Consider the following 12,283-nt stretch of genomic DNA (forward strand, 5'->3'; position numbering starts at 1 on the left):
TTTTTTTTTTTTTTTTTTTTTAGCTCTAATTCACTGTCATCACACTAGGAGCCTGCTGGCATGGTGGCACAGTACAGGCAAGTGTGAGTATTCTCTACAACCTTCCATGCAAATCTACATTCTTGTACAGGTCTGCTTTCTATGGGTGTGGCCTTTGTGTTTCTCCAAATGTGTGGCATTTTTTCTCCTTCTATCCCCTACCTCCTTGCCTGGCTACAGTGTTCTCATCCTATATCCTTAACAGTGGCCACTACTGATTACGGTCCCCCCCCCCCATGTAGTTGATGCAGGAAGGCTGAAAAGAGCTGGAATAGAGGAAATTCCCTTTCTTCAGTTGGGAGCAGGCTCTAACATAGACTTTTCTCAGGAGAATAGGCCATTGTGAGAAAGAATACTCTGGGAGCATTTTGTGATGCTTACTCTCACCCTCTACCTACCAGAGCTACAAGGGGATCTCTGTAGGATCTTCATAGTGTACCTGGAGGTAAAGCCCGAGGAAGTATACAGTCCTCCCTAAGATTGACGCACAGTAGCTCTTACTCTCATGTTTATACATTCTCAGTCTCTATTAATTCATAAAAATTTCCATACATGTGTCTCCACCAGTTTATGAACCTAGTGGTTTTGCTCCAGGTAAGCAGATCTTGGCTATGTCCTTCTAGATGTTTCTATCTCTAGAGATTAGGATAGTGAATTGCCCTGTGACCTCAATTCTCTTGACAACTTTTTAAAAAGTCACTGATTTGTTCTTTGCATTTATTTTTCTTTGTAATTATGAGATTCACAACTTCTAAACTCTTATGTGTTGGAGCTTAAGCCACAAGTCTCACCTCCTATGTCTTAAGATGCTCACTATTAGGAAATCTAAGTCATGTGAAGAGGCAACACAGACTCAAGTCATGTGAGTGAACCATTTTAGCAGTGGTCCCTCAAATTCTAGTCAAGCTTCACAGAACAATACTACATGGAGCAGAAATACACTTTTTCTGTGTAGTCCTTTCCCAATTGCAGATTCATGAGCAAAGCAAATAATAGTTGTTTTAAGACTCTCAGTTTTGAGGTGATTCACTTTGGACCCATATATAAATAGAATGTTCCTAGAATAATGCTCAAGATCCTGACAACTTCTCAAATTTCAATCCATGCCAATCTCCCCTGCAGCATCCCATGTCTCCAGTCACACAGCTCTCTCTGAGTGTGCAGAAAACACCAAGATCCTTCTCACTCCAGGGCACTGAACTAAAACACTCTTGTCCCTATTCTTTACTTGGTTAGTGACAAGTCCTTGATATCTAAGCATTATGACCTCTCCTCTGTCCATCCATCTAAAACATACCTATTGCCCCCTCCCTCACACACACACACACACACACACACACACACACACACACACACACCACATAGATTTCTTGTCCTTCACACTACTTGTAGTTACAGATGTATCTGTTGATTTGATTAATTTCTGCTTCCCACATTGGATGATGGCTCAATGAAAAGATGGACTCTCTCAGTTTTCTTCACTACGACTTAGCCATTACCTAACTAAGCACACAGAAGACAGAAGGGGCTTAGTAAATACCTCAGAAGGAATAAGCTCTTGTAAATAGACACTGCCTCCATGTATTCCTTATTTAGACTAGGTTCCTCAATTTTGGAAGTACTGACATTATGAGCCAACTAATTTTTTGTTGCATGAGACTGTCCTGTTAATTTGTAGGAGTTCTCACATTTGTAGCATCTCTGGCCCCTACATGTCAGTAAAACCACCATCACTTTCCAAGCTGTGAAAACCAAAAATGTCTCCAGACCCTATCAAATGTATCCTGGTAAGAAAAATCTCTAGTTGAGAATTGCTGGTTTAGACTAGAAAGTTGTTGCTTCCTAACATTCTGCTTTAAACTAAAAGAATGGTAATAATAATGAAGCCACTCTGGAATGTGAGCACACTTCAAACTAAAACCAGTCTCATCATCATCTCCTTCCCCTATTTCTCCTCAAAAATCACTTAAACAAACTATGGGAGAAAAATTCTAAGAGTCCTGGCATTATGAGTTTAAATTATTTCAATAATTGAAAATTTCCTCATAACTTTTTCCAAAAGACTTGAGACATTAACAGTTTAGATACTTGCTGAAGACAGCAAATATCACTGATTGTTGTTTTGAGGGTGTCCTAATCAAATGATCAACAGATGCTGATAAGAAAAATGGCTAACAAAGGCTAATACACTTAAACATTATGTAACAGGAAAGTTATTCCAGTTTAGTTTACTCTAATAATTAAAATCATGTTTTTTGCTTAAATAATAACCTCATTGTCACTTTTGAAAAAAATTTTAGGCATTGTTTGTTTTATCTGCTTCAAGCTAAAGGAAACCAGCTGTACCAATGAACCAGACTCTGATGCCTGCATTCTTCCTCTGAAGGAGGAAGTCAGGGCTGAATATGCAATTTGATTAGACTTTAGGGCTTTAAAAAACAAAATTAGCAGGTGTTGGTGGGTGGGCTATTAATACCCTCCTCAAACTAGGTAAAGATAAGGATCCTACTTTTTCAACTTTTGCCTATACTCAAAGAACACAGATCTGAAAATAGGAAGTAATACATTTCATTTACTCCTTTAGCTACTTTTAAAAAAATATCCAATTTCTCCTGTTAATACATTGTAATGCCATATTGTAAGAATTAAATTGTGAAACAACACTGATTGTAGTATACTGTAATGCCAACTTCATATCCTTTGACTAATAGTGTGGTTGCAGGCTTGATCTTTGAAGTAAGCTACAATAATAAGCTCAGGCCTATGAACTCACGTCTAAAAGAAATCAGAACAGACCTAATGAGAAACAGAGCAGGCCTTGGGAGCACCTTCAGCAGAGCTTATAAAATGTGATCAGATTTCCCTCTCTGCACAAAGTTCCCATTTGCAGGCAATTGACCTACTAGGACAGTGGAAGTCAGCATGATAGTCCAAGTTTAAACACTTAGGATCAAAACTTTAGTGAACCATAAGTCCAGGGTTTTCCAACTGGAGGTTTCTGACTTTTGGAATCTTCAAACTCCTCCTGATAGTGTTTCAATGGAACTGACCTTCCAGGCACGCAGTTAGAGCCATATCTTTAATCTCACATCTTCTGGAAAGGTGGTTAATTGCTGCTGCCTTTCTTCTTGCTGCTGCTTGTTTTAATTAACAGTGTTTCTTCCTCCTATTTCTCCTGGGGCTTTGAGAGCTCTTTAAAATGTATTTAGTATTTCAGTTTGGGTTTGGCTAGTCTCTCAATTTATGAGGTCATTTAATTCAAGTTCAATTATTCAGCACAAATTGGCAGAATGAAATGCTAAAAGAAGATTGGCACTTTCAATCACATAAATCTCATGTTACATAATGTGAGCAAATTCCTCCATTGTTCTTATTGACCTCTGAGATAACAATTCACTGCTGGCATAAGCCAGTGTAGGCAGGCTCACCACAGGAGGGTCCTCCAGGAGATGAGGCCTTGGCATCTTCACCTCAACAGAAACTGAAGATAAGTAGAGAAAATGACCAGCGATTAAGACCATCTGTAGGGACGACTTAGACTGAGTTAGGCCAATATTCCTTTTCTAGACATAGAACAAAGGGCAAGTTGTTCTTCCTCTAAATGGCACACAAAGCCTAAGAAATCAGAAGCAACTAATCTTGCATGCCCCTGATTCAGCTGGAGAGAGCAAAATCCAGTTTTAACTTGCATCTGGGATTAGGGGGAACTCAGGTGTAATCCACCTGAGGATCCCAGTGCACCCAGGAAAATGTGGGTCTCCACATGTTGACTTTTAGAAGTTGAGGTAACAGGTGATCTTAGCCATTATTTAAAACAGCCAGGTATACATAGATGCCCAAACATAAACAAAACACCTAACCTTCCAAACTGCATTGCTTAAAGCCATTTCCACTTTAAAACTCAAGTGCTTAATCAATATTTGCACAAAAACAATCAGTCTTCTTTAACTTTAAAACACTCAGGATCAACAAATTTAGTCTAACAAACAAAAAGTAAAAAATTCGTTATATTTCCTGGGGCAATGTGGACATTCAAGTCACCAAAGGACACCATAATAAGGATCCAACAAGGACACACCATGATGAGGGAGACTTGATTTGCAAGCAGAGGAGGTTGTGGCCTCTGAACTCATTCAGTCACCACTGGAGAGAACACACGTACCTTCTTCCTTTTGAAACCCCACACCATTTTACCTGAGCCTTTCTTATTACATTCTAGCTCATATAAAATATGCAAGATTCTAACTTAGGTAGAATTTTTATGTTATATGTACCATCTCTTCAAGATTAAGTTTACTGGTGGTAAAATGCACATCTGAGTCACTTCTTCTTACCTGGAGTTTAAAAGGGTATGATTAGAGAAAACATAATAAATGTTCATCATTCATTGAATAAGTTTCAAAAATATTGACAAATCTCAATGTATAGAAGTCCCTGACAACTAAAGGCAAAAAGATGATCCAAATTGCTGAATTAAAGATATTTTAGAATGCTGAGGCAAGAAGATCACAAGTTCAAGTAGCCTCAGCAACTTAGTGAGACCCTGTCTCTAAGGGGGTGGGGGAATATATATGAATATATGACTGAGGATGTGACCTAATGGTTAATTTGCTCCTGGGTTCAATCCCCAGTACCAAAAAAAAAAAAAAGATATTTTTAGAATTTCATATATTTTTGAAATGTTAAATATACAATGCATGTTTTTCTTTAAACTCTATATTAAATGCCACAGGAATTTAGAAAAGAAAACATAATCAGAAAATTAAACAAGGACAGAAATTGACTTCTATACAACAATAAACTGCCTCTCTTCCCCCAAATACATTCACACACAAATTTACACAGGGAATGTAAAAACGAGTTAACAAATATTGGTCAAAACAAAACAACTAATCTGCTCAAACATGAAAAGTGGTAAATTCGAAGCTTTTAAAAAAAATAAATAAAGAGCATTTGTGAGTGCTGCTTGTGGATGTGGATACAGTCAGCCAAGCATTCTTTAGAAGCCAAGCTCATTACCACCAAGCAAGCTACCTGAATAGGAATCTCAGTCAAGTGTTCCCCAATGCATCTGTTCCTTCAGGAGTTATAAGACCCAGAAGAACTGACTAATAAAAACCCTTTCTATCCCCCAAGTTTCTAAACAATGGCTAGTTACAACTATTCCAAAATCAAGACTTAACACCAACCTCATGTTGAGAGTAATATGCTTTGTTTTCATTGCATAAAGAAGAACCATGAGCTAAAGGACAGCTAATATATAGCACAGGTAGGAAAAGAGAAATGTCATAACTGCAATGCCAGGTTAGGAAGGTTTCAAAGTAACACCTGTGATGGATTAGACTGTGACCTCAAAAAAAAAAAAAAAAGAAGAAGACGACGACAGGTTAAAACCCTACGCTCTACTGTCTCAGAATGTAACCTTACTTGAAAATATGTCTTTATAGCGATATGGAGTTAAAATGAGGTCATGAGGAAGGACCCTAATCCGATATGACTGTGTCCCGATCAAAGGGGGAAATCTGAACACACATACACACACGTGCACACACACACACACACACGCACACACACTGAGACTACCATGTGAAAATGAAGGCAGAGATCAGGATAACTCATGTCCTACTCAAGAATGCCAAAACTGCCAGCATACCACCAGACACTGAGAGAGAGGCATGAAACAGATTCTCCCCCAGAGCCACAGAAGGAATCAACTCTGCCCACACCTTGCACTTCTAGATTCCATAACTGTGAGACAATAAATTACTCATGTTTAAGCCACCCCATTTGTGGTTGTTAATAGCAAACGTAGCAAACTAATGCAATGAAGTTTATGGTTAAATCCAAACATGATACATATAAAAAATATGTGTGTATGTGTATAGGGGTGTGTGTGTGTGTGCGTGTGTGTGTATACATAAAACACTTTATTATATGTGAATATATATGTGTATGTATATGTGTGTGTGTGTGTGTGTATCTAAAACTAAAAAAACTCACAGGAATCTACAAATACAGGCAGCTTTACCATAAGAAAATGAAAGTTGCTCTTAGGGAAGAGGCTAAAGATAGCATTTAAAGATGGAGGCAGGGATGCAGACAATTATGGACAGTAGTACAACAAGGTCCCAATATTTAGCTAGCTCTTTAAGTTATGAAGCACCTCAGAGACACATCAACTGGGCTCTCAATTCTTGCTATATAACACTTACACAGTTGGTATTCTTTTGACTTTGCTACCTTAAAACAGTGAAACCCAGGCAGCCTGTCATCTCTCAAAACAGGTGAGTAGGCAATGGTTTTCATCTTCAACTGGAGGAAATTAAACACTACATGTGACCAGCAGGCTTTAAACTTAGAAAAATTCTGACAAGATAAATTTAGACCTGCTGGAGTAAAAACAATCAACGGTCCACAACCATCATGCTCAAATACAGATACTTTTAAGTCTTTTTTTTTTAATTCAGGCATAATAAATTGAAAATTTTCATTTGACTGTAAGATTCTGAGATAAATGTTCAAGACTGAATATTTATTCAATAGCATTACTAACTTATATTTGCAGATCAGCAGAACACATTGTTTGTGAACAGGTAGTTTCAAGCACCTGGTTTGTTTCCTTATAATGAAATAGGGTGTTTGCTTCTATTTGAGTCACCATTAAAACAAGTCAGAGCATATGTGAGAAACATCTGGAAAACTCAACATGGACTGTATCTCTCCAAGTCCTTTACAATGTAAAAGCAGTAATAGTGTATAATGGGTGCAAGGGATGACTTCAAGCCAGATAAGCACAATGTAAATCCACTGTGTGAAAATGGGCACATGGCTAAACCTATTTGTGCACCACAATTCCTGACTGGTTAAGTACAGACAACAGTAATAGGGCATATCATAGCATTATGATGAGTAGATAAGGCAAAATGATATACTATATTTTATACAAAATTATTGAGAAATTAAGGAGAGCTAGTATCACGTTATTAATTTGAATGTGCAAGAAATTTATGAAGTACTATGTCTGTTAAAATTAGCTCAACCATTCAGATCATTATTTTGATGTTCAATAATTCTCAAGAAACTCAGTTAAGTCATGAATAATGCTCCAGGTTTGGTTTTGTTTACTATTTCCCATCATATTAACTTTTCATTCAAATAAAAAAACAACAGACATTTTTAAAAACGTTTTTATAGCTCACAAAATTAATGTTACTTCTTTTTAACCTGACTGCATTTTTGTATTCCTTTACCTTCATATCTTCTTTTAGAAGGAATACTTCTTCATTTTCTTAACATAGAAACCATGAACAAAAACATAAAATTATACTCCATAAAAGCCAGATTACATAAATTATCACATAGTCAAAATTTCCAATTATGTTTTTGGAATGATCATTCAGAGAATTTTCTAATACCTTTTAAAAAAATGTAATGTTAAATAGAAGGTCTTATTTCTGTTTTCTTTTTTCCTTTTTCATTACTGGGAATAGAACTCAGGCTTCTCAAATGCTAGTGAAATACTCTACCACAGAGCTTGACCTGAGCCCTAGAAACTCTTATTTTTCCTATAAAAAATTAAAAAAAGAATATAGGGATGATTTACAAAATTACTTTATAGCATCATCTGGTAAAATTATTAAGGTAGAACAAGGTTTACTTCTCCTGAGGCTATATAGAAAAAGGCATCAAATTTTCCACAAGCTACATGTCACTAAATACAGTAACTTTCTGCCCTCAATCAATAAGGGAGAGGGAATTGTCCATCAGAAACATTTGGTACAGCTTTATAAGAATCCAATTCTGTGCCCTGACCCCAGGATCCCAATGGGGAGAGAAAGGACACAGAGGAAAGAGTTGCTTCTCTATGGGGAAATATATTCAGCACAGTGCCAAAGCAGGTAGGTGGAAAGAAAGAAAAAAAAAAAGTATGCAGGGTGGTTTTTCGTTTTTGTTTTTTTGAATAGGAGACTTCTGAAAAATGGAGTAAAAGCTCACTTTAAAACAAGGTCAAGGATGGTATTACATGTGATTCTTTCAGATAATTATTTCTATTCTTAACATGAAACCTACATGAGAAATTAATCACATAATCCATCTGGAAATGAATTCTGATTAGAGGGTACCAACTCTGCTGAGGGAAAAGAAAACAAAGTTGGAGGAAGGGTTGATACAGAAAGTTCAACTGGGCAAGTCTGCAAACCTGTTTTCTAGCAGGGAAAGCAAATTCCACTGCCTTAAAAAAATAACCCTGACAGGAGATAATTTTATTGTATATTAAGTGGGAATTATTTAATGTACTGCTATTTAATATTAAGATAGCAGAATCATTTTACATATAAAATATTCAAAAATCATTGAACTTACTTGCTTTTCCCTTTGTATACTGTAGCATAAGATCCTTCTCCTAGTTTTTCCAGTTTTTCATATGAGTCAGCTTTTCCAAATTTGGGACTTGTTGGCTAAAAGTGAAGCAGAGGGTAAACAAAACAGATTTTATCAAATTAATTAAAAATAAGTATTCTGATTTCACTGAGAAGATATATTCTTTGTCACTTGTCAAAAAAACTTTTTTCTGATAAAAGAGTATGAATGTGTGTAGAATTAAATTTTCTTATAATTTATAATATAATAAATCTTATGAATTATAATATAATTTTCTTATAATCTAACAAAGGAATCATTGTAAATATTTTGATATCTCTTCTTGTGCTGATAATTGTCTTTTACAGAGATGGAATTAATATACTTACTCTTTTATACTTGCTTTTTTTTACTTAATATATTATAAACATTTTACATGTTGTTACATAATCTTCTAAATTAGGGACTGACAAACTGTGAACCAGGGTCAAATCTAGCCCACCACTTGTTTTTGTATATTCTGAGAGTTTAGAATAGTTTTTATCTTTTTTATTAGTGGAGATAGATAGTTAAAAGGAGGAATAAAAATTTATGATATGTGAAAATTAAATAAAAATTCAAGTTTTAGCATCCATAAAGCTTTATTAGAATGGTCATGCTCATCATTTACATATTATCTGTTACTTTCTAGCCACAACAGAGCTGTAGTTATAACAGAGATCATACAACTGAGGATGCTGAAATAAATATTTACTATCTGACTCTTGTAAATCATGACTATATAATATTCAGTCTTACAAAGATACTCTTTAACACCTTTTAGTAATAATACAAATAGATAATCAAAGATTTATCATTCAGATATTGCTAATATACAAAATGGAACTCCCTTATGAACTCATCCTTACAGTTTAATTTCAACAAAATTCCTTCTCCTTTAGAAAGATTACCACCCATAAAAATTAAAAGACTGCCAGAAGAGTGATCTTTTCATTCTGGCTGTGCGAACACACCTATTTTAACCATTTACCTCGTATTTAGTCAGGAAATTATATAATTTTAATGGTATTATAAAAGGGTAATATCAAAATATATTAGAGAATTATATAAGAAATTAGAAGCATCTTGCCGCGACCCCTCGCCAGCAAGGAGGACACGACACAGGATTCTTCTTTCAGCAGTTTATTCAGGCCTTTAATTATGTGTCTCTGGAAGCTTCTCCTACTACTACTACTACTACTACTACTACTCCCTCACCCGCGCGCCCCAGCCTTGATAAAGCACATCAAGCCCCAATGCACAACTGCCTCATGGACCTTTCTCATAGGGTGTTTTACAGCTACGTGCCATCTCTCCCAAAATAAGGAGTTGTTTATCACAGGCCACGGCGCTTATCAGCGCCATCTTGTAATGGCGACCACGGTCCGCTGACACGGCTCACCACACATCTTACTAAATTCATTATCTGATCACAGTTATAAGTACATATATAATTCACAAAAAGGTTGTTAAAGATTGTGGTTATTCATAAATGACCAATTCTAGGAGTTTAATGAAGGAACTTCTTGCAGAAAGTTTATAGAACGCTATTTCTGAGCTTGAACACAGTTTGTACTATACTGTTATGCCATTTATGAGAAAACACAGGACATCCAGGCAATGAATGAGTACTAGCACCATTTATAAAGACTCTATGTGGCAGTTTGAATACATGCTCTTACCTCCTTCCCACCATAAACACCACACAGTGACTGAGAAGACAATTTGCAAAAACAGTACACCAGAATTAGGAAGGAGAAAAAGAAAACAGTGCCAATACCTAATCAGAAACTTTGAGGAGTGCTGAAAGATAGCACATAATCAGGATCAAAACTTAAGGGGAAAACACCAACATTAGGAGAAGACTATTAAGAGACAAAGCAACAGGGACCTGTGACTACACCAGTGAGCACAACAGCTTCCCAAGAAATACACAGGCACATATGCAAAGGAGACAGCTGAGAATGTGGTATCTGGAGAGGGGCAAAGCAGACTCCAAGGGCTAGGACAATGTTTCTCATCCCGCAATCTGTAATTGTTTGCCTCTTTCACAGAGTCAGTACAGATAAGTTACAGAAACCAGAATAGAGGTAAGTTACAGAAACTAGAATAAATCATGATAATGGTTCTTATATACAAAGATGAGTATACAACCACAAATCACAAATCATTTCAGGAAAATCAGTGTCCTGGAAAAGAAGTATAAAATGTAATGGGCAGATAACTGAAAGCCTGGATACATTTGACAGCCTAAATGTAAGAATAACTTAGAATATAAATAACCAAACCTTCAAAAAGCTTTGAGAAAACATCACAGCATTAAAAAATGAACCAATGAGGCAGTGTGGATATGAAACACTTAATCAGTAAAATAAAACACTTAATGGGCAGTGAATGGAAGAATGGAGATTACTGAAAAAGTAGTAAGTAAGCTAAATGGTTGAACAGATTTCTCCCAGAAAACTTCAGGGAGAGACTGCATCTAAATATGAAGATTATTCAACAAGCAGAATATTTTCACAGACATCAATGGCTGCAAATGGCAGTTAAGCAATATTTTTAAAATTCAAAGACAAAATTATTGGTACCACTGATCTATACTCAAGTTAGTCTCTCAAGTAGAATATGGATACTGTGCAACATTACTGCCCACATAGTTCCTTATTATCTCAATATAAAACTTAGTTGAAGAGATGGAAGAAGTACAGGAAGGCAAGGAACAGTAGGAAAGGAAAAATAATATGTCGAGATTCTTGAATTCATCAAGGCAGACAGCAGATACTAATCAACTCCAAAGGCAAAAATTTTAGTATGTTTCTTAACTCTTAAAAGGAAATAACTAGGTTAATATAAATAAGATGTACAAATGTCAAACAAATTGAGAAAAAGGGAATAGAAGGGGAAATGAAGTGAAGAAGAGGAAAGAAGGCATGGAGTGGGAGGATATAGGAGGAAGGAATCCTAATAAAAAACATGAGAAGTAAAAAATTATCAAAAAAACAAGGAAAGTGGGCTTGGGCTATAACTCTGTGGTAGAGCACTTGCCTAGCATGTGTGAGGCACTGCGTTCAGTCCTTAGCACCACATAACAATAAATAAAATAAAGGCATTCTGTCCACCTACAACTATAAAAAAAAAACATTTTTTAAACCCAAGTAAAGTAAGTCAAAACTAATTAATGATTATAATAAACATGCTTGAATCAGCTTCCCCTATTGAGAGAAAAAAAATAACAAAAAAAAAATAGCAATGTGCTAATGAGAAAATACAGAGCTAAAGCAAAAGATAAATCTGAAAATAGACAAGTAAGGGGGGAACATAACAAAAAAATAAGTATTTTAAAAAATAATACATTACAGTAACATTAAAACCTACTGAGGAGTTTAAAAATAATAAACTAATAAAGTTTTAGAAACATAGCTTTAAATGTATGAAACAACTATTGGTGTCAGTTGAATGCTTGGTGATAACACTGCTCAGACATCAACAAGAGCAACCAAAAAATCAATAAGTAAGGGATCTTTAGGCTTAAATATTAGAATTACCAGCTTAGTTGAATATACTGATTGATGTGTTTATATTCTTTTCAAACACATATTTAATATTAATTTTTAAATTACCATAGATTAAGTCATGAAGAATATCTCAATATTAAAAACCTTAGAAATAACCCATTCCAAAAAGTTACTTTATCTAAACATAATGCAATAAAATCAGAAATTAAGAATACTGTTAATAAAATTATACTGTATTTGAAATTCTGGCTAAATAAGTAAGTTGTATATGCTCTTGTTATATAACAGGAAAAAAAAACCCTTGTATATGCTCTTGTTATATAACAGGA

The 12,283-nt window shown here is 35.4% G+C and overlaps 1 protein-coding gene across 4 annotated transcripts in view; it reads right to left on the minus strand.

Annotated features, from left to right (window-relative positions):
• Positions 1-12,283, minus strand: part of Cdk14 (cyclin dependent kinase 14) — a 701,075-nt gene that overhangs the window by 389,189 nt on the left and 299,603 nt on the right. For all 4 annotated transcript variants that reach the window (XM_078040445.1, XM_005334679.5, XM_021732783.3 and 1 more), the window contains one exon: positions 8,404-8,498. In XM_078040445.1, coding sequence (XP_077896571.1) covers positions 8,404-8,498 — 95 coding nt within the window. The remainder of the gene's footprint in view (positions 1-8,403; positions 8,499-12,283) is intronic.

This window comes from Ictidomys tridecemlineatus, chromosome 2 (genome assembly GCF_052094955.1).
Source record: "Ictidomys tridecemlineatus isolate mIctTri1 chromosome 2, mIctTri1.hap1, whole genome shotgun sequence".
Lineage (NCBI taxonomy): Eukaryota > Metazoa > Chordata > Mammalia > Rodentia > Sciuridae > Ictidomys > Ictidomys tridecemlineatus.